The following is a 27,481-nucleotide window of genomic DNA, read 5'->3' as shown; positions in this document are numbered from 1 at the left end:
ACCAGAACGACATTCGACATTCGATTTCAGATCGATATTGAACATTCGATTTCAGAACGACATTCGACATTCGATACCAGAACGACATTCGACATTCGATTTCAGAACGACATTCGACATTCGATTTCAGAACGACATTCGACATTCGATACCAGAACGACATTCGACATTCGATTTCAGAACGACATTGGACATTCAATGTTAGAACGACATTGGACATTTGATACCAGAACGACATTCGACATTCGATACCAGAACGACATTGGACATTTGATACCAGATCGATATTCGACATTCGATTTCAGAACGACATTGGACATTCGATTTCAGAACGACATTGGACATTCGATTTCAGAACGACATTGGACATTCGATCTCAGAACGACATTGGACATTCGATACCACAACGTCATTGGACATTCAATTTTAGAACGACATTAGACATTCGAATCCAGAACGACATTGGACATTCAATTAATCCAGAACGACATTGGACATTCAATTTTAGAGCGACATTAGACATTCGAATCCAGAACGACATTGGACATTCGAATCCAGGACTACATTGGACATTCGATTTCAGAACGCCATTGGACATTCGATTTCAGAACGACATTGGATATTCGATTTCAGAATGACATTGGACATTTGATACCAGATCGACATTCGACATTCGATTTCAGAACGACATTGGACATTCTATACCAGAACGACATTGGACATTCGATTTCAGAACGACATTGGACATTCGATTTCAGAACGACATTGGACATTTGATACCAGATCGACATTGGACATTCGATTTCAGATCGACATTCGACATTCGATACCAGAACGACATTCGACATTCGATTTCAGAACGACATTGGACATTTGATACCAGATCGACATTCGACTTTCGATTTCAGAACGACATTCGACATTCGATACCAGAACGACATTCGACATTCGATACCTAGAACGACATTGGACATTTGATACCAGATCGACATTCGACATTCGATTTCAGAACGACATTCGACATTCGATTTCAGAACGACCTTGGACATTTGATACCAAATCGACATTGGGCATTTGATTTCAGAACGACATTCGACATTCGATACCAGAAAGACATTTGACATTCGATTTCAGAACGACATTGGACATTCGAGCCTAGAACGTTATTGGACATTCGAGCCTAGAACGTTATTGGACATTCGAATCCAGAACGACATTAGACATACGAACCAAGAACGACATTGGACATTCGAATCCAAAACGACATTATTAGTGTCAGTTAGCACCGATTCCTGAAAGTATGGGAGTGCTCCTGAAAGTGTCACAGACCACTTAAAAGGATTTAAAAAGAAACAGGAACTACTTGGTTAGTGTTATCACTCCTGGCACCAGTTCTTGAAAGTCTGCGAGCCCTCCTAATGTGTCGAAGACCGTTCTGAATGGTTTGAAAGGACACGTGGATTTCTGGGTCGGTGTTTTCTACCTTTGCACCGATTCCTGAAAGTCTGCGAGTGCTCCTGAAAGTGTCGCAGACCATTCTAAATGATTGATAAAGAAACATGGACTATTGTGACGATGTTTTCTCCCTTGGCACCGTTTCCTGAAAGTCTGCGAGTGCTCCTTAAAGTATCGTAGACCATTCTAAATTACTTAAAAAGAAACATAGACTATTGTGACGATGTTTTCTTCCTTGGAACCGTTTCCTGAAAGTCTGCGAGTGCTCCTGAAAGTGTCGCAGACCATTCTAAATGATTGAAAAAGAAACATGGACTATTGTGACGATTTTTTCTCCTTTGGATCCATTTCCTGAAAGTCTGCGAGTCCTCCTGAAAGTGTCGTAGACCATTCTAAATGATTGAAAAAGAAACACGGACTATTGTGACGATGTTTTCTCCCTTGGCACCGTTTCCTGAAAGTCTGTGAGTCCTCCTGAAAGTGTCACAGACCGTTTATAATCGGTTGAATTAATACAGAGGCTAATGGGACGGTGCTTTCTCACTTGGCATCTATTCTTGAAAGTCTGCGAGTGTTCCTGAAAGTGTCGCAGACCATTTTTAATGATTAAAAAAGAAACAAGAACTACTTGGTTAGTGTTATCTCTTTTGGTACCGGTTCTTGAAAGTCTGCGAGTCCTCCTGAAATGTCACAGACCGATCTTAATGAAATGATAGTTCTGGTGAACTTCCAAACAAGAACTATCATTTCAACCCATTTAGAACGGTCTGTGACATTTTTAGGAGGACTCGCAGACTTTCAAGAGTAGATGCCAAGTGAGAAAACACCGTCCAATTAGCTTCTGTACCAATTCAACCGATTATAAACGGTCTGTGACACTTTCAGGAGGACTTTCAGACTTTCAGGAAACGGTGCCAAGGGAGAAAACATCGTCACAATAGTCCGTGTTTCTTTTTCAATCATTTAGAATGGTCTACGACACGTTCTGAAATCGAATGTCGAATGTCGTTCTGGTATCGAATGTCGAATGTCGTTCTGAAATCGAATGTCCAATGTCGATCTGGTATCAAAAGTCCAAAGTCCTTCTGAAATCGAATGTCGAATGTCGTTCTGAAATCGAATGTCGAATGTAGCTCTTGTATCAAATGTCGAATGTCGTTCTGGTATCAAATGTCTAATGTCGTTATGAAATCGAATGTCCAATGTCGATCTGAAATCGAATGTTCAATGTCGATCTGAAATCGAATGTCCAATGTCGTTCTGAAATCGAATGTAGATCTGGTATCAAATGTCGAATGTCGTTTTGGTATCAAATGTCGAATGTCCTTCTGTGTTCGAATGTCGAATGTCGTTCTGAAATCGAATGTCCAATGTCGATCTGAAATCGAATGTTCAATGTCGATCTGAAATCGAATGTCGAATGTCGTTCTGGTATCAAATGTCCAATGTCATTCTAACATTGAATGTCCAATGTTGTTCTGGATTCGAATGTCTAATGTCGTTCTAAAATTGAATGTCCAATGTCATTCTAGATTCGAATATCTAATGTCGTTCTAAATTGAATGTCCAATGTCGTTCTGGTATCGAATGTTCAATGTCGTCCTGAGATCGAATGTTCAATGTCGAATGTCGAACTTCTCGCCAACTTCACACTCTTTATAATTACATTGATAAATAATATTCAGATGTAGGCTTACATTTGTGATTAAAATTTTTTTTCAAGCGGATGTTAAAACTACGGTGGTTTGTTTAGGACATGCATTTCTTTAGTTTTTTAAAGATTATTTTATTTTACATCTTATCTCGTGCTCTCGACAACTTATCTCGTGTGCAAGGAGCGCACGACATTTTGGCATTTTAAAATTAGCATAGCGCACTGGCATTCCACAGTCTCATTACTTCACTATTATAAATGAAAACCGTTTCCAAAATGATAAAAATGGAACTGCTAAACAATAAATTATAATATATAAAAATAGCCGCTGTGCCATTCAGTTATTTCGCCTATCTGAACATCAATACCCCTCCTACCCCACCTCCAACAAAAAAATATATTAAAAGAAAAAGAAACGTCGTATCAATTTTGGCCTTCCGGAATAACGAAATACGATTGTATTAATCAAATTTGAGATAAAAAGTGGTGAAAGTAATGAATAGTTATGGTATATCTGTCTGTCCACAACGAAATATAGTCTATCCCCACTTATCTGACCCCCACCCAACATCCTTCAATCCATCAGTGAGTTTAACAATGATACGATGTGTAACTTTTAAATAACGAACATTTTATATCATATAGATACAGGGAAGTTGTCATGCATGAGTGCGTGCGTACGTGCGTGCGTGCGTATGTCCGTCTGTCCATCTGTCCGGCTAATTTTTGTCCAGATCATAACTTCGTCGTATATTTTGAAAATACGTTATGCTTTACTCAGTGAGATCGATTCTCGCGTGCAAACATAGGAACTGTATCTTTAAGATAAATGTCACACTTGACTGAGGGGGTTAGACAAAGTTTGTGCTCACAAAAATCATCACACTGAGACAAGCATGTAGCTTTTTACCAATGTGGAGCAAAAAAAAAAAAAAAAAAAAAATAAATAAAACAAAATAAAATAAACTGACGGATGTTGAGAATGACGTCACACTGACACAATTTAATAGCGGCTTTCCAGCTTCTGATGATGTTCCCGTTATTTGTGCATTATTCAAGGGAAGAGATAAGCAGGAGATTATATGCGCGCACGAGATAAAATGTCGAACACACAATATTAGATGTCATGCGCTTGAGATAAGATGTCATGCGCTCGATATAAGACTTCGTGGGCTCGAGATAAGATGATTTAATCTAAAATAAATGCCTTTTCCCTAAACATAACATCGCATAAGACAGTGTTGTTATCCTTAAAATATTAACACTGTAAAGGTCGATCTTGTTTGTAGACAGGGATTTTTCTATAAAGAATAAAGATGTCAACATTCAAATTATTTGCAACTTTTTTTCCAACAATATGAAATGCTTAAATTGGCACATTGTCGTGACCGTGAGCAGGGTATACACTCAATATTAACTGAGACGGTCGGAAAAAGTGCTAGTGTAACAAACAGGTCAAAATTAATGAACTCACTGTCATCATATTTTTATAGGAAATGAAAATGTACTTTAGCAAATGCAATTTTAGTGTACATTTCAGCACTATTGTAAAGGCACAAATACGAGCAGCATTTCATTTCTAACTTTCGTATTTCTTTGAACTCCCTAGTTATTGAAATTCAGAATACGACAGCTTAGCTTGTGCAATTTCATTGTTGACGCAACATTAATTAGATAGAACTTTATGCGTTATATTTTCAAATGATTTTGACGTCACATTTTACTGACGGATATGTTTAATAAACCATTAACTAAAAATAACTGGATGGTAAAAGTACTTATTGTCTTAATATTCTATCAAACATAAGTCTACCTTGAATATATAAAATGTGGCAAAACAAATTTAGAGCCGTTTTTCCGTTAATTAGACAAGTGTGTCATTTTTCTAAAAATCTAAAAAATTGAGAATGTCGTTTTTCTTCATTTCTTTTCCATAATTTTGATAATAAAAGTAACAAATACTGTCCAGCGCCGTAGACCTTTGTATAACACACATAAAGATGTAAGTTTCATTGCTTTAAATTGAAAAATTAACAAATGAGAGAAATTAAACCGAGTTTTTATCGCTTTTTAACGTGGCGCCAAAACAGACGTGCATGGTAATGTTTGTGACGTCTTAGCTAAAACGTTTCACCAACAACCAAGAAAACAGTTGCACATTCATGCCGGGGACAACTTTTACTTTAATATGATATCAAAATCATATGCGGGTTGTAAAAATGTTACAAAGTGTTATTCCACCTTAAATATAGATATTTATGATCGAGGCAGTTTAAATCGAGTAAAGCGTTACAAACACTTTTCGATTTTCAGCATAAAATACGAAACACCGCTGGTGACATTTCAATTTCAAGAATTCACGATTTTTGAGTATGAATTCGTGAAGTAGAAATCATGAAGTATTCAAATGAAATCGTTAATTCTTGAAGTGGTATTTGTAAAATCATGAACTCGTAAATAATTGAATTCTTGAATTTTTGACATGAAATACAAAAATCGTGAATTCATGAAGTTGTGAAATATTGAATAATTGAAATATTGAATTAGTGAAATTCTGAAATATTGAAATCTTGAATAATTGAAATCGAGAATTTTTTGAAATTGTGAATTACTGAAATATTGAATTATTAAAATAATTGAATTTTTGACACGAAATATGAAAATCGTGAATTTATTAAGTTGTGAATTATTGAATAATTGAAATGTTGAATTTGTGAAATTGTGAATTATTGAAATCCTGAATAATTGAAATCGAGAATTTTTGAAATTGTGAATTATTGAAATATTGAATTATTGAAATATGGAATTTGGAAATCGCAAGTTATTGAACTTCAGGAATTCAAGAATTCATGAAATCAAGAATTCACGAATTCAAGAAATAAAGAATTAACGATTTTTGCGTGAAACTTGGAAAATGTGAATTATTAAATTTCAAAATTTGAGTGAAATTTAGAAATCGTGAATTTGTAAATTGTTGAACTTCATGAATTCATGAATTGACGATTTTTGCGTGAACTTTGGAAATCATAATTTGTAAAATTGTGAATTATTGAACTTCAAGATTTCACGATTTCAAGAATTCACAATTTTTGCGTAAAATTTGGAAATTATGAATTTGTGAAATCGTGAATTATTGAACTTAAAGATTTCACGAATTCAATATTACACATTTTTTTTGGAGATCGTGAATATTTGCATTATTGAACTTCAAGAATTCATGAATTTATGATTTCAAGAATTCATGAAACCAACAATATTTCACAATTTTTGGAAATCGTGAATTTGTTAATTATTGAACTTCAAGAATTCATGAATTCAGGATTTCAATAATTCGCGGTTTTTTGCGTGAAATTTGGAAATCATCAATTTGGGTTCTGGGTTCGAATGTCTAATGTCGTTTTGGATTTGAATTTCCAATGCCGTTCAGGGTTCGAATGTCCATTGTCGTTCTGGGTTCGAATGTTCAATGTCGTTCTAGGTTTGAATGTCCAATGTCACTTTGGGTACGAATGTCCAATGTCGTTCTGGGTTCGAATATCCATTGCCATTATGAAATCGAACGCCCAATATCGTTCACGATTTTTGCGTGAATTGGAAATTATGAATTTGTGAAATCGTGAATTATGGAACTTCAAGATTTTACGAATTCAATATTACACAATTTTTTTTGCGTGCAATTTGGAAATCGTGAACTTGTGCATTACTGAACTTCAAGAATTCATGAATTCACGATTTCAATAATTTACGAAATCAACATTTCACAATTTTTGGAAATCGTGAATTTGTTAATTATTGAACTTCAAGAATTCATGATTTCAATAATTCGCGATTTTTTGCGTGAAACTTGGAAATCATGAATTTGGGTTCTGGGTTCGAGTGTCTAATGTCGTTTTGGATTTGAATGTCCAATGTCTTTGTGGTTCGAATGTCCATTGTCGTTCCGGTTTCGAATGTCCAATGTCGTTCTGAAATCGAATGTCCAATTACGTTTTGGATTCGAGTGTCTATTGCCTTTCTGGTATCAAATGTCGAATGTCGTTTTAGAATCGAATGTCCAATGTCGTTCTGGGTTTGAATGTCCAATGTCGTTCTTGGTTCGGTTCGATTGTCCAATGTCGTTCTGAAATCGAATGTCCAATGTCATTTTTATTCGAATGTCCAATGTCGTTTTGATATTGAATGTCCAATGTCGTTCTCAGTTCGAATGTCCAATGTCCTTCTAGGTTCGAATGTCAATTATCAATTTGGATTTGACTGCCCAATGTCGTTCGGAAATCGACTGCTCAATGTCGAATGTTTAACTTCTCGCCAACTTCACGCTGTAAATGTCCAGTGTCGTTCTCTAATCCAATGTTCAATGTCGAATGTCGAAGTTCTCTCCAACTTCACACACTTATTGTTTTAACATTATTTTATGAAACATTTCTGAAGTATTTCTTTTATTATTATTTTTTATCGTGTACTGACACCAGTAGCTTGAAATGACCGCGGGGGCCTCCATGACCGAGTGGTTAAGGTAGCTGATTTCAAATCACTTGCCCCTCATTGATGTGGATTCGCGCCTTACTCGGGGCGTTGAATTCTTCTTGTGGGGAAGCCATCCAGCTGGCTTAAGGAAGGTCTGTGGTTCTACCCAGGTGCCCGCTCGTGATGGAATAGTGCATGGAGAGGCACCTGGGGTCTTCCCCTACCATCAAAGCTGGAAAGTCGTCGTATGACCTATAATTGTGTCGGTGCGACGTTAAACCTATCAAAATAAATAAATGAATTGACCGTTGAATAAACGAACGCTTTTTAAAGAACGGTCTACTGAAATATACGTAGGAGAATGTTTAATACTTGAGTATTTCTTTCAGTTAAGGAATAAGTGTGACAATTTCATACGCCTTTTAAGTTTATTGATGGAATAAATAATGGTATGTTCAGACAAAGGTCTCAAACTCACAACCCGGGATTGGTAGCTGAACGTTTTGTCCGCACAACCATATCTCCAAATGCTACTTGTTGATAAAGAAAATTTATGCATATCTTGCATTCAATTTGGTATGGCTATTTTGGTTCAGGCCCCGAATATTAATTTACGGAAACATACGGAATATCCATGAGTCCCAAGTCAATACTTATGGACAACATATATGTTCCAGTCTCATTTGTTGTTGTTTTCAAATAAAAAAGAAACAATAACTTATAATAAGATAAACATAAATAGAATCGTCTACTCATGAATATCACAGATCCAGGTGTTCCTGTGATTTCAAAGAACAAACTTGTTAAATTTTCCTTTTTCATTGTACAACATTTATTAGCAACAAGAGTTTTAGATACATTGAGTAATGAAGAAAACTGAAGTTAAGCATATTTGATCCAGTTGACGAAGTGGATGTTTCTTCATAAAAGTTTGCGACGGCCGACTCAGTTTAGCAACCCGACCAAGCAAATATAGTCAACAACTTCGTCTGTCGTTTGATATTTTCAGAAAGCTGAAACATTCAGTCAGACAATACACTACACTTAATTTCACATCTATTTTTCAGACCTTATCTCATGATGACTTCCCATATTTAACATATCCAGGAATCTGTCTTCTTCAACGAAAATCATTTCTTGATATGACACATTAATTGTACATACTGCAGCATTAAGGAACTAAATAAATAGCATCACTCTATTAATATTAAAAAGAAATATTTTAAAATAAAATTCTAACATTATTCAATTTGCTGTCCGGTTTAATAGCCCGGTATATTTAAGAAATAATAAATTTAATAATTTGCATTTTAGAGTACTACATTTTAAGCGTACTACGTCATTAAGGTCATATGCTGTTACAATTTACCCCCATGGTTAGGAAGCCAATTGAAGGTATAGATATTTGCTTCTTCTTTTTTTAGCTGAAGTTTGAGAAGTATTTTATAAACTAGTAATCTATCATTTCGCAAACTATTTATGAACAGAATCATGAGCGATTCATCACATTAGATCAGTTGACCTTGTGTTACGAGTTACGAGCTTAACTTTTATAAGACGTCACATAATTATGGCGTCAAACTTTACGTCATATACTTATGAAGTCACCACGTCGTAATTTGCTCGTAGAGATCAAAACCTGTTACGGTCCTACATATAATTCATTATGACTTTTTATCATAATTATGTTTTGAAATGCTGTTTTTAACCGTTTTGCCGTGAAATAATTCGTATGTAATGGAACAGAAGTAGAATCTCTTATTTCACAATCGTACATGGACCGGTAAGAGACCATTATGACGTCACTGATGACGTCAAAATACCGCATGGCGTTCAGTTAATTACAACTCGAATAAATGAAGTTGAGCAAAGGTATTATCAAAATATTTCAATGAGCCTATAAGAATGAAAACAATCAAGACCCTCTTGTGGTTAATCGTCTGATTAACCATGCTACAGAGTTAGATACTTTGATAACGCCCTCGTCGTTCAATTCCTGCTCTCCTAAACTCATAACTGTGATTAATCCGGCAACAAACCATCCAAATTCAGTGATTATTTAGAATCTAATAAACGTATCAATGTTTGGTTTATTCTAAAATGTTTGCTTGGCATCGAAGCAGCATCGACTCATTGATAGCGCGTAGTGATATGGACTGTGATATACATTATCTATTTGTAAGTTCTGTACTTGGTTCCAACAGATGATATCTTATTCTGTTGGTTTTTTAGAAGACAAAAGATTGAGTATAAACACTTTTGAAATAAAGAAATGATACATTACTAAAAGCTATATGAAGATGTGTTGGAAGCATGTAACACAATCAAGCATGCTCGGCCTGGTCAGGTATATTCACGAGACGTAATGAATTGCGAACCCTAGCACCCACTTAAGGAAAAGCTTTCGGACTGGACTCCATAATCTACCATGGCCAGAAAATATATCAATACTGATGAAGTCGTAATAGAAAAATATAAAGACAGACAACAAAAAATAATATCTGATAAAATTTAGATATACCCTTTGTTTAAAAGTACACAGTACCAGTAATTTATATTTGCAAAATGAAAATATACTGCAAATAGTCTATGCAAACATACAAATTACGGGATTATGCGTACAACAGTACTATGCATTAGATTTAAAACAGTTAAACACAGTATAAATGTGAGCTACTATCAAGAGCCCAGAAGATTTATTAATGAATAGTTATTACTGTTATGCCATTTAATTGTGAAGTAGCTTTTATTTCCAAAGCTACATACGAGCGTATTAAGTAAGGTTAGATACATCTGACTAGCATATTCTGCATTAGATTTGTTTGTTTTGGGTTTAACGCCGTTTTTCAACAGTATTTCAGTCATGTAACGGCGGGCAGATAACCTAACCAGTGTTCCTGGATTCTGTACCAGTACAAACTTGTTCCCCGCAAGTAACTGCCTACTTCCCCACATGAATCAGAGGTGGATGACTAACGATTTCAGACACAATGTCGTTTATTAAATAGTCACAGAGAACATAAGCCCCGCCCGAGGATCGAACTCACGACCCCGCGATCCGCAAACCCAACGCTCTATCTACTGAGCTAAAAGCGGGCGGGCTAAATTCTACATTAGAAGTAAATATTTAAAGACAAATATTGTAGTGTTACTCGTAGATGGACATTGGATATCTTTAAAGAATTTTACATATTTTTAAGAGCAGTCTTTTGTCTTAAGGTTAAACTTCCAATGAATTTAATTTCAAAGAACAGCGTTATGCATGTTAAATCTATCACAATTTTGCTAGAGAGTTTAAAACTACTTTAACAGTTAAATTTTATTAATGTACTAAATGTAAAAAGCAATTATAAAAACCATAACATCCTTTTACATGAAAATATTATTTTATTTTTACAAACCACTTACTAAAATGAATTTGAAAATAACTCTCTGTTGTATATTAAACGTTCGAATGAGAGCGTTTACAAACAATCGAGAATATCTCAATATCAAGAGTCTGGCTAATACGAGTAAAGTTCTATATTCATTTGGATCAGTGTTTATCATCTGGATTTAATCGCTGTAACTTTATATGTAAAAACTGATTGCTCAAGTACAAATCTGTGCAAACACCATTATCATGATAAAGCCGCAGACTTACCGATAAAGAACACTCATCGATGTCGTTTTCACATCTGGCACCAGAATACCCTTCACTACATATGCAAGCAAACGATGCATATTGATTCAGACAGATGCTTTCATGCTGGCAGAGTTTCATGGGAACCTTGCATTCATTTGTATCAGTACATTGTCTACCATGAAATCCTCTATTACACCTGCAGTGAAATGATCCTGGGCTGTTTGTGCAAGTCGAGGCGTTTGTACAAAAACCTAGGTCACATTCATCTATGTCGACTTCGCATGTTGGACCTGTCCAACCTGTCCGGCATTCACATATAAACGAACCTATTGTATTTTTACACGTACCACCGTTCTTGCAAGGGGACTGATCACTACACTCGTTTATATCTACACAAGCTTGTCCACCATACCCTAGTAAAACCCCAAATGAGGAAAGTTTCAATGCAAAATGGTAAAGTTAAATCTTAAAACCTACAAATATGAAGACTGAAGTTTGCAAAGCAAACTCGAATATAGTAAACTAAAGGATATTATAAGAATAAGAATTTTTCACTGGTTGAAGGTGTGGATGGAGATATCTGCCTCTAGGGTAACTGTAAAGGCGATAACGAGTCGACCTCTGACGAGTTACCGCGAAACAGTTACACAGAGCCAGATATTTACATCAGCACAATCAACTACTGATATATTCTTTTTCTTGCATACCGCATTCTTTCATGAATAGATGAATTAGAATAAAAAAAGAGTATTTCGTTTAAGGACTACTTTATTATATTAGCTTATGAATTTACGCATTCATTCATAAATTCCAGTACGTGAGTTACCTTACACCCCGGGGGTGTAAGACGAGTTTTTCCAGCGCTAGCAAAAACACGGGAAAATCCTGTCTGGCATGCAAGAAAATTATTTCCTGTGTTTAGTAAGTTTTATTCATATCACATATAGATATAATCTTTTATTTCCTCCAATCACGAAGAGCACAACATACATAATGAAACATATAAATCAATTTGAATATCAAGTTCTACATTACAAACATTTAGTAAGTTTTTTTTTTAAAAATATTTTACTTATTATATATTGTAATAAAACTGAAGTTCTATATACATATTATCAAAGACATACATTACTGATAAGTAGTGATAGTTACTTTAACAACAATAATATTGATGAAAATTAAAAGTAATGAAACATATATATGTTAAACAATGGAGAAGCAGATCATTGTGTACTATGAACTGCACAATTTGGAATATACAAAGAGAATATCATAAATGTTTTCTATAGAAAAACACTGTTCTTGTATAGATTATTAGATATTTAGCTATTAATTTTCTTAATTACCAAACAACGCCTATTTACAATCTGTATATTAAATACAAGAGCTGTCCGTAAGACAGCCAGTGCTCGACTATTCGAATTGTTGTCCTAGAAGCATGAATATTACCCTAAATGTTAAAAGATATATAGTGTTTCAATCCAGTATCTGCGTTAGTTTTGGAGACAGAAACTTGCATGCAAAACTTTAACAAGAAGTTTTAACTTCAAAAGGGACATGATTTGGCCAAAATGCACGTCGGAGTTATGGGACTTGATGCAATCAACTAGTTTTATAACCCAAAAGACACATGTGATGTTTCAGTGTAATATATGCATTTGTTTTGCAAATAGTAACTTGCACACAAAACTTTAACCAGAATTTTCTAAGTCCGAAAGGGGGCATATTTTGGCCAAAATGCATGTCAGAGTTATGGAACTTGACCCAGTGAGGTTGGTAATTGACCTAGAAAAAGAAAAAATAAGTTTCAAATCTATATGCCTTTAAGTAATAGCTATATGTACTTGCATGCAAAACTTTAACCAGGATTTTCTAAGTCCAAAAGGGGGTATAATTTGGCCAAAATGCAGGTCAGAGTTATGGGACTTGATGCTATAACCTAGTTTCATAACCCCGAAGAAACATGTGAAGTTTCAATTCAATATCTGCATCAGTTTTGGAAATAGTAACTTGCATGTAAAACTTTAACCAGGATTTTTTAAGTTCAAAAGGGGGCATAATTTGGCCAAATGCATGTCAGAGTAATGGGACTTGATCCAGTGAGGTTGGTAATTGACCTAGAAAAAGAAAAAAAAATAAGTTTCAAATCTATATGCCTTTAAGTAATAGCTATATGTACTGGCATGCAAAACTTTAACCAGGATTTTCTAAGTCAAAAAGGGGGCATAATTTGGCAAAAATACAAGTCAGAGTTATAGGACTTGATGCTATCACCTACGTTTATAACCCCGAAGACACATGTTAAGTTTCAATTGAATATCTGCATTAGTTTTGGAGATAGTAACTTGCATGTAAAACTTTAACCAAGTCCAAAATGGGTCATAATTTAGACAAAATACATGTCAGATTTATGGGACATGACCCAGTGAGGTTGGAAATTGACCTAAAAAAAGAAAAAATAAATTTCAAAACTATATGCCTTTAAATGATAGCCATATGTATTTGCATGCAAAACTAAGCTCGAAATCGAAATAGACTTGCACAAGCCCACGTGCAAAACTTGTTTACCGGTTTTAAGCAGGCGAAAATACACATGCAGAATATCGATTTGGTTCAGTATTTTAACAACATCTCTGACATTATATATATTCCGTTTTTTTGTGTGTTAATTCTAAGGTAATAAAATTGCAAAACTAGTCGTTTCTGTAACATGAAAAGGATAGCGAATCGCTAAAATAATTCCAAGCAGTTTTGTAAAATTTTATATTTACCATGTTTACAAACACATTTTCCGTCTTTGTTGCACATTTTAGTTCTAGTAGAGTGACATTGATGTTGACAGTGATCTCCAGACCAGCCTGAAGCACACCATAGCATCATGTCCAACACTAACCTAATATAAATATATTAGTAATTATACAACTCGGACGAGTAAAGCCTTTTAATTTAAAATTTACCAAAATTTGTTAATTATGAATAATTCCTCGCAACATGTAAAATAAATCATAATCGCGTTCAGTATTTGCAGACGAAACATTGATCTGCTTTAGAGATTCCTGTAGATGTGTATAAAATGTCAAAAAGAAACTCATAAAGTCAATTTATAAATTGTGTTAGGATGTGTCTGGCCAGACGTTGCCGAGTTATGTACCTGCTATTCTTGTTCAACATCAAAATTGTTGTCAAAGTGATAATCTGTTATTATGTAGGGAAAACGCATTTTCGTGTTATAACGTCTGCAGAATCCCGAGGGATTGGTTGGTGCCCGAACCCGGTAGGGCGGTGGTACCAACGTACTCCGAGGGATTCTGAAGATGTTATAATACGAAATGAACATGCGCTATCGCTATTCTAACATAAAATGCCTAAAAACTAATAAACGAATAAATTATCCATCGACGTTATTAAATTTCCATGAAACGCGTGGGAATAAGAATGTGAGTGAAGGCGATAAGAACGTGAAACATTCATTAAATTGAAACACAAAAATAATAGTATCAAAGGTTGAATCAGCCATTTGACTGACATATGTCTGTCAAGTAACAGAAAAGAACAAGCTTTTACTGATCTAAAGTTTTATATTAAGGTATCAGATAAACTTTAACTTGCTTTGAAGAAAACGTTTATTAAGAGAACACTTTCTTAGGACCACTTTTTCAGGTTTCATTTATGTAAATAAAGAAAACATGTGTTGTATTAAGAGACCAGTTGTGTTAAGAGACCACGTTTCATCCTTCCATTGGAAGGTCTCTTAAGGAAACGCATATTGCCACTTTCACACTTCATGCAGAAATGAGGAAGGGGTGGGTTTTTAAGAAATGGATGGCGGGAAGATAAAATACATATTCCTAAATTGATATAATACCCATGGACACATGTAATATTCAGTACTTTTTGGATAAGGATGTGGTACTATGAATGCAATAAGAAAACAGAGGTCTTCGTGAAAGTACATCCAACACAAATATTAAACTTTTATATAAGAAAACATCAGGTTTTGTACAATACCAGTGTAACAAATAATGTTGTACTTCTAAGATTTTCTTTCTAACGTACCAGATTTGCTTGAACAAGTAAAAATTTAACGCCCCGTCATCTCAACTCGGGATCGACGCCATCTTTCTCATTGTGAAAAAAAAAATCAGTGTGGGATTAGCATTGCAAGGGCATAACATGACATTCTACACAATGAATACCTTAGTACAGGTATCTAAGATGCTACGCTGCTCTGATGGGTTAAATGCATATCACTTGAAATTGATCTTGAAAAAGTGGTTAATTAAAGTTTATTTACATGCTTTTTAATTTTCCCACGACTTCTCGGCGATTCACTGCAAAAAGTATTACTGCGCTGGACTACCGGTAACTCTAATCATACAACGGGAGACAACATAGGTGTCAGCACGTGTATAATTTAAAAAAAACTATCAATGTTTATAATTTCATATAACGAATCCTATTCAGAAAATGCGTCTTTAATATCTGAAAATTATTAATTTCTATGGCCCTTTATCAAAAAATATTACTTACAACGGACTATTTTCCGAATCGAAGTCATTTCCGCTTTCAGTTGTGAAGTACTTCCGTTATACTTTTTGACAACAATAACAAATACAAAATGAATTAATCATAAAAACTGACTTCTACTCAGATCAGTGTACGTGTAGTTGTTAATACAACATTATACTTGTTCACTACGTTATGAAGTAAAGTATTTTTCGAACTGCATTTTCAATTAATCAACCAAATACGTTTGCATTTACAATTTGTCTGACCCCGATTTTTTACGTGAATGCCAGCAGACTAATAAAAGTATGGTGGAGAATTTAAGGACACATTTTAAATGGCATAAAAGTGAGGTTAATTGCATTTTTGTCGAGTTTTGATCATTGACATTCATGCTATGTATTAGTAAGTTATGTGAATGGGGTTTGAAAGTTATTTTGCACATATTCACATTGATTCGACCTCCAAACAAAATTCCATACCATATTTTAAAGATTTTTATGAAAATACATTTTCAAAAGTTTTTGAATGTGTTTCGATATTTAAGTGCATTGTATTCCGTGAATACCAAGTTGAAAATTAATAATGTAATCATTTATAGGTCCTTAGTGCAAGCAACTCACTTCTGTAACAATAATCGTTTAGGTAGCAGGGTACACTTCGAATTTTGGCTCCCGTCAATATTTGTAATAATTAGAACTTCTTGATTTTGGATGTCTGTAAATTAAGGTGAGAGATAATGATTATTAATTCTTTAGAAAATTTATACAGCCGATACATGTAAAATTCTGATGTCAGTTGGAAAACTAACTGCTGGTAGCTTTGTATGATCAATGAGACACCTTTTCGCGGAAAAAATCAAATCACGGAAGGGTTCTGTGCTTGTTGATTGATACTCAGGAACAGTTTCGCTATTGTGTGAAAAAAAAAACGAGCTGGACGGGCCCCATTCCGTTTATATCCTGACGTTCAGTAAGGACTATTAAATTGAGAAATGCAATAAAATTGGGCATTGTTCTTGCAGCGGGATCATTGCAGGCTGTTCAAAAAGTGCAACATGCTATTTTTCATGGATGGTGTAAACCTTTCGTTTTGATAACTTTCTTTACTCTTGTATGAGAATCCTGGTCTTGCCATTAATTAAAAGCATAAAAAATGCACGCAATTTATAAAATGGCCACCCTGATTCTGCTCATAAGGGAAGTGCAATATTGCGACTCGCTACATGTAAGACAATCCGTGCCCAAAATTTTCGCATCTAAGTGTACCCTGCTACCTTAATGTACTAAGTATTAAAGGGAATATACTCTTTTTGTTTTGGAAGGTGGCCTTCCTCCACCACCATATTTTTTCATATGCTTTACTTTGTAAACAAACTAAATACTGTGTTTGAGCTTACGGTATAAAGATAGTGAATTTATTTCACTTCTTTTCTTTAAATTAGAATCTGTAGGATATTGATAAATGTTTGGACAAGGTAAAGTGCTATTATTTTCACACAAAAGATTATTAATTGTTGACTTTGAATTTTCACAATGAGTCGTATGTAATTCAACAATAACTTTCTTTGAGTTTTTTTCATCTTTATTTTAGTGAGCATTCCTTTATGTACTAATAACAGTCGAAACAGTATCCATTTCATGTACCGAAACTTTGTATTTTTTTTTTGCAGATAAATTCTATCATACCACAATCACCTTTTTCTAATTTCAAAGTCTGCGGCACCTTAATGCAAATTGTACTGTACATACTGATTGGCATATTGTTCTGCTTAGTTAATAATAATTTATTTTAGGTCGATTGTGAAACAAGTTCTACAATTTATATTAATCAGTCTAGACACCTCATTCCTGATCGGACGCTCTACCACTACGCTATTGAGGCGGTCGATTGTTCTGTTTGAACTTACTACCATTTAAGTGATGCCAGTTTGAAAGGCAATATGTATAACCCTCTATCCGATCTAAACCCAATGGCTGGAATTTTCAGTAGCAATATTTACAATAAAACGGGTTAATCTTTTATCAGTAAAACAGAAATTTCTGTTTAGCCTCCCCTTCTCCCCACCCCAAAAAACAACAACAACAAAAAATCCAAATAGGTGTGTCGCCCGACCGACCTGAACCATTTCCCCTGACCTGAAACATTTTTGTTCCTGTGGTCGAACACGCCTAGAGACGCTGCAACGATCGTAGAGAAAGGTACGGTACGGTAACAGTTATTATACACGGATCATGTACGTTACGATACTGTAACCGTACATTACACAGGGATCAAAATGGCAGCGCTCCTGCACGGTCATGATTTGGCTGTAGATTTTCGTTGTAAATTTTGATGTAAAATAGTTCTGTCTTTAACAATACATAGGAGGATTTGTATATCACTGCATCAAAAAGCCTGACGCATGTGAAACTTCTGAAAAGTTGAAAAAATCTACTGGTTACTAGGACCGACAGAGCAAAAAATATTGCCCAGACGAAAATTTTCCGGTCAGAAAGTCGCCTCTTTTTTTGGTTTCCTAAGAAGAGCTACTTTAAATAAATGTAAACACCAAAAATATGTGAAAAGAATGTGTCAGTAGTGAGGCATTTGTCAGATACAATTGGAATTGTATCCTGAATTATTGACATGGTACGACAGGATTCGTATTCCTTCTTTAAATAAAGTATTTCTTTCAAAAAGCTTCGGACATACGGTCTGGCAGTTGCTCAGAAATCGTCGGACCTAGTGCAAAAAACTCTGTTCAGGACCAATGACTTTCCAGAATTCTGTCCAGGCGCATAAAGTTGTGCATTGTTTTCTTATACTATATGTACCCGTATAATTAAAATTTTATTGCGCCGTCAACTTACTGTTGGGTGAACATTTTTCGCACATGACTTGTATGATGTCACCCGCATGTTGGACTCCCTGGTCTCATGTAGTAATGGTAGAGCAGCGGACTCTAAGATCCAGGGGTCACTGGCTCAAATTCTACCAGAGAAGAGATTTTGCTTTGACTTTGATTCACCTCAATTGATATTTGTGTAAGGACTGGTTAGACATCAGCACTTTACAAGAACAGAATAAAATGTAGAAGTTTTATTGTAATTTTTGGCTCTCTGTTTTAATTGGATTGTTGTCTGCAGGGGACCGAATGGCTTGTCATTTTTTTTATTGTTGCATTCTATATTTAAAAACTTGACTAAAACAGTCATCAAAACACTATGATGCCATAATGCCACTTGAAATAAGACACCATGATTTATCTGCTCTGTAATAATATTATACATGTATAAGGGTATGTAACTGTATAAAAAGAATTATGTGCATTTATACTTCGTTTTATTAGTGGCTATGCCTATATCTCTTCCTTATATGAGTAAAAACTTTAAACGGTTTAGAATTTTTAAAATAGATAAACATTTTTATATTAAAGCAGCATGCCTCCAGATCGTTCGACAACAAAAATATATTATCTTTTTTTAGATATCTTGAAATAAATGCTATATTTCTAAGAAGGCTTTAAAACTTAATTACTAACAAACTTTATGTTATGGAAACACATGAGAATTTGCTGTTTTTACTACTTTTTACGACGAAAATCGAAAAGCGTTTGTCACGCTTTTACTCCAGGTAAACTGTCTCGATTATAAATATCTATATTTTGAAGTCATTATTCATTACTTCAGCTATAGCGCTATTGGTAATGACGACGGAAAAATGTCTTTATTGTCGCGGCGGTCCGGGGTTCCATTCCCGGCGCGGTCATATTTTTCTTGATTTGGAATTTTTAATTAAAATATTTTAGAAACAAATATTCATATTCTAATGTTTATAATATGACCAAACTTCAATTTGAAAGAAAGATTTTTTTAGCCAAATCTGGAGGCATGTTGCTTTAAAAGCCAGTTGTCCACTGGTTCCATATCTTTAGGAAAATTCTGGTTTTTCAAGCTGGAAATCATACAAACACTTATAGATGCATATGTTAAAGTTCATCTATAAAACATATTTTGAATATAACAGATTTTAATATTTCTGTCTGGTATTTATTTTTCACCCACCTAGCATATAGATATAGACATAACCATTTTAATGAAAGAGTTACGTAATATGCAACAACTGTTCTTTTGTAAAGCATTGCCTTTACAGCGTATGAATACTTAATACACATGTATAACATTTGAAATTATAGTTTTCTGGCATATTATTTTAAAATCTATTTTGGTAGCTGTTTTATTTTATAGTAGTTTGGCTCTTAGGTATTAATAATTGCTTAAATATAGTCAGGACACAAAGAGAATCGTCTGGAACCAAAGAATGTAGTCAGCGGGTCAGGTTTTATTAAGTCTGTTCGCTGACACCATGTTGCATGCAAATGTCAAACGCCACTTAGTGATCAATGCTTTCCTGGCTTTAATCGTGCCACAACAACATGAACAAAATGAAGAGGTCAAATCCATTTCCCCTATAAAACACCTCTTGATATCAGGATATTGTATTTGTAAAGGAATTCAGCAAAGGTCCCAGAGGACCCAAAAATATATAACAACATGTTCCAAGTTTCAAATTGTCATTATTTCCAAATAATTCTATAGGATTTTGCAAGCAGAAACACTCAGCATGTTTACTTTTTCTTTAAGGAATTCTCCCTCGGTGTCTACATCATATTGCGTTAGTTAAAAATTTAGAATTTTGTTCTGTCCTTCGATACCAAAAAGAAACAATTCCTACCTACCTACCTCTTTTTTTTCAAGGAGACTGGAAACACACATACTGTTTTTGGCCTTAGTCAGCCTTTGCAATAGATTTCCTCTCTCTTGAGATATTGCAGGGTGAGAGTAAATTATGTACGATAAGTGCTGTTATTAACCGACTGGGGCTAAGGGGCCACTAACGCTCTCAGATAACTTAAGACAAATTACGTCTCATGGAATTTAGCAAACTACAAGGGTTCTACATGCATTTTGCTGACTTATCAACTACTGTTTATCATTGTTGAGAAGATGGTCTCCGGTTTCGGCTTAAGCCAACATAGTGTCTGTCAACAACAGGCTTGGACAGAATTACAAATTTATCTATTAACTATCCAATACACGAAGCAACCTCACAGAAGGTTGCAAATTAAATTACTGATCCAGGCAACATTCGGGTTAAGATCTGAAAAAGGACGGAACTCTTGTCCTTCCCCAAACTGGAGAAGGTGTCAATCAATTACGGTAATAAAGGCACTTTATATTAGGCGATCTTTGCATAAACTGATATGTGTCGGAAATGCCCATAAAACTTTACTAAACATTCAGTACTATCACTGAGACTCACAAAAGGTTGGTGTCGTTTTAATTCATTACTGCAGAAAACAAAAATTTAGCGCTCCTGATTTCCCCTTACAACGTTATCAAAAACTAAATTTTCAGGACACTTCATAAAGTCGGTTTGTATAAATGCGGGAGAATACATACGTCTGATGCTGATCATTGGATTTTATTGTCATTCGATGGTTGGTTGTTTCATTATATGTCACTCCAGCTGTGTATGCCTGCAAATTTTGATTGTTCCGATCCCATTTCGACTGTCCGTTATATTTCACTTCAACATTTAAACTCTGAAATATGATGCATTGATGAATGGATTTTACATGCTTGAAATATTTTGCGAATATGACTAATCAATTAGATTAATGGACAAAATTACTTTATAAATTAAAAATGTAAGGTTAAAATGTCATAAACAACAATAAACATGATTGTGAGTTTCACAAATATTATTTGTTAAAAAATGTCCTTTAACTTTGCTCTGTAACAACAAAATAAAAATCCGAAAAACAATTGTGCCAACGTTTAAATGGTTAACATGTATTGTTTCTGGTAGTTCAAATTCGTAAAACATACTTTGTAAGTAAATCAATGACCGGAATGTGTTACAAATAACATTTCTGAATTATTTTTATGAGATAACAGTTTCTTCTGAGCCACAAGAAGATAATTTGGAATTTCTTGACTTCACAATAAATAAATGAAATTGCAATATAGTCATACATATGTGTAATTTTAGTTCATTCCTAGTCAGATAAATATTTTTACATGTTTTAGAATCAACAGACGTTCAGTGAGACGAGTACTAATTCATATAAAGAACGACATTTATTTTAAGTGTTGTAATATATCAGAAACTATTTTACATCGTATTTTGTTCGACAATACGTCACATTTTACAAGTATTCTCAATTAAATGATCTTTTAGGGTTTGAGAGCTATCTTATAATTGTTCAAGGTTTCTATGTTCCCTACACAGCACATATGTACAAGAAAAATCCACTAATGTTCAATATGATATGCTCTATATCAGTAGTGGAGGCTACACCATTCTGCTGCTGACTGGATATAATCCTTGACATTTATATTCAATTCAAATATTTCTGTGTTTTTTTTTTTTTTTTTTTTTTTGCTTTCAATAATGTCAGAATGTTTGGTGTTGTGATTATGGATGCTATGGATCAGCTGTAACTGAGACAATTATCAAATTCATTTAAAATGCGTTTATTTGACATAATTCAAGAAAATATCACTTATACAATATAATGTTTAATGTTCGCATGTGAATAAAATTTATCATTCACGATTTGATTTTCATAAGTTTGTGTGTCAGCATTTTAGTAATTTTATATTCAATGGATTTTGAGTGTATTACGTCGGTTGTAATAAAGTATGAACAAAATTTGAAAATAACTTAAGTTACTTTTAATGTTTCAGGCTATATATTATTTTTAAATGTTTCTTCTTCTTCTCTAAACCAACAAATTAACAGGACCAGTTCGATTTAAAGCATCGTGTATTGATGAAATATGCTTTTCTTTTTTCATGCGATCTGTTTAGCTTATATTCAGATAATTATATATCTTATGCATTGACTTTGCAGAATAATTTCATAATCTGACAAGTAAACTAAACATTTCACTCCAACCAATGCAGTAGGATACTAAAGGCATGGTTGTCAACTTAAATTAAAGTACTAAAACTGATAAACGAAAATAATTGTCATTAGAAAAATCCCTACCGAAATGCCTTTTAAACCAATATAAGCAGACGGTTGTGATAAATGGAAATCTGATCCTAGACATGACGTTAGACTACTTCCTCTCAAATGAGTTGATACTATTTCTACTTTCTTTTTGGGTCCACAGTTCCTACAATCAAAGACGTCTACACTAACAAACATTACCACGAAGTGTACATTTAAAAAGGTGACGAGCCTCTTTACCTTTGTAACCACAAAGTCCAGTAAGTGCTGAGAACACAAATTGAACTGACAAATTGAAAAACGATCTTTCGTTATATATACTTGGCGTCATTGAAAAGTTACCACTTAATATATACCTCTTTGCTTGTTTATACAATATCGACATCACATTTTCATTGCCTGTGCGCGGTCTATTACTCATAGACCATGTTTGATCATGTCTCCTAACCCATTTCATGACTGTCAGGTGAGAACAGCACATACGACGTGCAATTTCACGACATGAAAGTTCGGCGTCAACCATGCAAATGGCCTGATGGCGTTGATCGTGCCTTAAACGTGGCATTCTTAGCAAGGATATTCTGGATTTTTTAACGTATTCCTTTTAGTCTGTCGACTAACTTTCAAGTGCGATGAATGATTTGCGATAAAATTTTCGTACATGTCGACATTGCTGGAAAAAGTCATTTTGCACGTGCAGCCCGTGCCTCAAATGGAGTTAATCGAATTTGACAAATCTTTACACCAGTGACGTCTCAGTTGCGTCAAAAACGTAGTCGTGTTATGCTTTTAACACAGTCCAGTGCGATTTTTAAAATATAAGGGCCATTAGGGTGGTAACTTTTCAGTGACGCTGAGTATATATTTTTATCCGTACACAAAGTAATGTCATGAAATTTTTAGCATCATAACATGTCAACGTAATGAACGAAAGGATCAAAACTACTATTTCTTTAAAGCGCACTCTTTTAAGCAATTGAACAATGTTAGCTGATCTTAAAAACATTTTACGAAAGCTGGACGACAAATGATGTTTGAAAATTGACGAATATTCAGCTAATCGGCTCTTAATTAATTATCATCATAATTAAGGACAGTCTGTTGACAAAAATGGTGGTTATCGGGCGGTTGTTTAATACTTATTCAGAGTCGAGTGTGTCGTAATGTTAAAAACTGAGGTGATAAGTGCAAGTTATGTGCAAATTTATTCGATAAAGCTATGACCAATAACCCTCTATACTACTATCTCTCTCTTCCTCGCTTTACTTTCCCAGTCACATCTCTCTCTCTCTCTCTCTCTCTCTCTCTCTCTCTCTCTCTCTCTCTAACAACTTCTAGCACTCTAGCGTTTGGGGAAATGGGCAAATACAGAAAATCTATGTCTCCCAAACAGATTTATATTCGAATAAATTACACTGATGAAGGACATCCGGATTTGCTGGCACCAACGTGTCCAGAAGAGATGGCATTTGTATCATCGCGAAACAAACATGCGTAAATGCTGTTACAGCTTAAAACGTAAAAACGATTACAAGCTCAGTATGTCGATCATTAGACCAGCTCCTTTCCATTACATCAGGTTACATAATATAACTCGATTATATATCGTGTTGTTTTAGTGTTTGAATTATGCATTATGAGCCGAACACGTAAATAGTTTTTTGTCGGCCATCCTTAATTACGATGGTGATATTGTTTACGATATTCTGGATTATATGTAAGCTTTGAGTACTTGTTAGTAGATATTTGTCAATGTTTTCAAGGTAAATTACAGAAATTTCCAATTTGGACCTATGGAAGGGCGTCCATTAGAAACATACAAACATTGAGCGCGCATATGTAAAAATAACAACATGAGAGTGCGAGAACATCTCATCTTTTGTATACAACTTGTAGAAGAGAAAATAATTTCTTTCAGTTAAAAAGACCCTAATTCAACATAGTTTATACTAGCAAAGTTTAAAATAGCCCTGGCTTCATATTGAAAAGAAGGACACACCATATTTTGAAAGTTAAGTAAGGCAGTTATGAAATAATTATTGAATGCAAATTAGTATAATTTAGCAAAGCTTGACAGGATAGACCATGTAACAACATTTTTTATCTTAGTATGTGCTAATGAATAAGCAATGTTATTTTACTATATTGGAGTAAGCTTTAGGCATTTTAGACAAGTAAATGCAATGTTGTTAACTAATAAGTGCAATAAGTTAACTATTTGAAATGAACTGCATGCTATTTTAAATTGTTATACTTGATTAAACGCGATGTTACTCAGTTGGGGCAAAACTTAACAGAAGACTGAAAATATGTATGAAACCCTATATTCTGTTCTTTTCTACAATCTGGACGGATAAGACTATTCAAATTTGGGTTCATTAACTTTTTCAACAAATAGAAATATTGTTACTACTAGTAACGTTGGAAGTTTATAATAGCTGCCTTAAAACTTAGAATCAACTTGTTTATATTTCAGCATATGTATTTTTCTCATTTTTTATATATAATGATATACCATTTGGTATGTACTTGCATCATTCTGTCAGTAGTAATAAATGTTATTTTTGTATCTGTCACTATTATAAATGGTAAATTATGAAATAAACACCAAGGAATAAAACAAACATTAAATCAAAAATGTCATACCGGCCATGAGTTAAGGCCTATGAAATATGTGGTTGACTGTCCTTGCCCAGCTGATGACCGGTCTATCAAATGCCCGCTGCACAGTGCCAGGTTCGTGGTAGAAAGTGTGGATGACATGATAACGCAACTTTATAAGAAAACAGATGAGAAGTGGATTCATATGACATCTTTATAAAAATAGCAAATTATTATATTATTATTATGAAGAATACGCTGGAGAAAAGAGACGGAGCTGAATTAAAATGCTAATAAGTTAAACACAGATGCTTCACTATTGTTAAATATTCAGATACTTTTAACGCGTTCAGTTTGTCGCCGCTTATTGAGCCACGAGCAGAACAGAAAATGACATTCCTTAAGGACGATATCTACAGTTTCCGTCCCTATGAAATCTTTTTGTGAATTTTCGTGAAAGTTTGGTCATTTGTAGATCTCAGAAATAACTGACAAAAATGAAGGTCATCGAGATTCTTCTAAATATATTGCTTTTTCTACTATTTAAACAAAAATGCAAACGAATGCCAGATTAAGAAAAATATCATGAAAGTATGCTAAATGTTCTCGATCTATTTAATATAAAGTGTTTTGAAAGTCATGTTTTCTTTTGTTACAAGTGCTTTATGGTTTTGGAAATTTGATGACATTAATTACATCATCCCATTATCATGGTGAAAAATGTCAATTACCTCTCTCTTTTCTCACTCACTCGCTATGTATGTATTTAAGTATGTATGTATGTATGTATGTATTCCAATCTCAAAGTCGAATAAACAATATGTTGATGTATACACATTAAGAGAAAAACTGTTTTATGATTCTTTTAAAACTGATTCCCTAAATCCAGTACATAAATGTCTTTAAAGATATATAAAGGTATTGGTAGGTCATCGATATAAGCCGGAAAAAACTTCCTTTTGATTAAAATCTTAGTTAAAATTGCCTTAAACACCAAAATGTCTGATTTCTCGGACTTAATCATTCCAGTTATGTCAACATTGATGATGGTTTCCTCATAGGTAATGACAGATGTCGTCTTTAACTGGCTGTAAATATCACGAAATTCTAATTTGTCAGTTTTAAATTGTAATCAGCTTCTAGATCTATACCGACAAAACTTATTTTTAATTGACTAATTTTAAATAATAATGATACCCCTTTATAAACAGTTTTTAGAAATGAAAATATTCGACCAGTCTTTTGTCGTTGAGGTCGTAAACAAAAATAAGTCGAAAATTATTAGAGCTGAAATTGGAGTAAAAAAGAGAAGGACAGATTTTTATTAATATTTAATTTGATATGGAAAAGGAATATACATTTATGATATAAATGCACAATAACGATACAGTAGCGATCCTATCTGAACTCTAAAAAGCATAATGAAAGGCACCTAGTATCTTTAAAGTTAAAAATAGATAAATGATGTTTGCTTAAACAATAAAATAAACAAGAAGGTCATGATGACCCTGAATAGCTCACCTGAGTAATATGAGCCATATGTTTAAAATGGCAAACTGATGCTAAAATGTAAGAAAGAAGGTCAGTAGATCGCATTCATGGTCAGTGAAAGTCAGTTTTAAGATCGGTGTGCAAAACTGTACATGTCATCCAAATTTCACGGCTATATCTTAAAAATCAAGAAAGTAGGTTAGTAGGTCAAGATCACAGTAAAGTGACACATAATCTCTTGGGATCATCCGGTAATTATAATTAAACAGTCTAAGAAATTTGCCCCGATAATTTTTGAAGAATTTATTCCTATATAATTCGTATAAGAAGTGACCCCCAGGGCGGGGCCTCTTTTCAAACAAGGGGCATAATTTGAACAATCTTATTTGAGATCAACTAGGCAATGCTACATACCAAATATCAAAGGCCTAGGCATTGAACTTTCAGACAAGAAAGTTTATGTTAAATTTGGAAACCCCAGGGTAGGGCCTCTTTCCACCCCAGTGGCTTAATTTGAACAATTTTGGTAGAGGCAATGCAACATACCAAATATCAAAAGTTCTAGGCTTTGCAGTTTCAGGCAAGAAGATTTTTAAAGTTTTTCCCTATGCAAGTCTATGTAAACCTTAAGACCCCCGGGGCAGGCCCTGTTTTCACCCCAGGGGTATTATAAGAATAAT

At 34.2% G+C, this 27,481-nt stretch overlaps 1 protein-coding gene across 1 annotated transcript in view; it reads right to left on the bottom strand.

Moving 5' to 3' along the window:
* The window catches only part of LOC123530371 (neurogenic locus Notch protein-like), a 38,567-nt gene extending 13,089 nt beyond the window's left edge, over positions 1-25,478 (bottom strand). The window contains exons 1-4 of the mRNA XM_053521680.1: positions 25,356-25,478; positions 21,152-21,294; positions 13,973-14,094; positions 11,220-11,614 (exon numbers count right to left, since the gene is read on the bottom strand). Of these exons, the coding sequence (XP_053377655.1) occupies positions 11,220-11,614; positions 13,973-14,094; positions 21,152-21,294; positions 25,356-25,472 (777 nt within the window). The 5' untranslated portion in view covers positions 25,473-25,478. The remainder of the gene's footprint in view (positions 1-11,219; positions 11,615-13,972; positions 14,095-21,151; positions 21,295-25,355) is intronic.
* Positions 25,479-27,481: the final 2,003 nt, after the last annotated feature.

This window comes from Mercenaria mercenaria, chromosome 13 (assembly GCF_021730395.1).
Source record: "Mercenaria mercenaria strain notata chromosome 13, MADL_Memer_1, whole genome shotgun sequence".
NCBI classification, from domain to species: domain Eukaryota; kingdom Metazoa; phylum Mollusca; class Bivalvia; order Venerida; family Veneridae; genus Mercenaria; species Mercenaria mercenaria.
The sequence above is the reverse complement of the archived record's forward strand: the minus strand, read 5'-3'. Positions and strand labels throughout refer to the sequence as shown.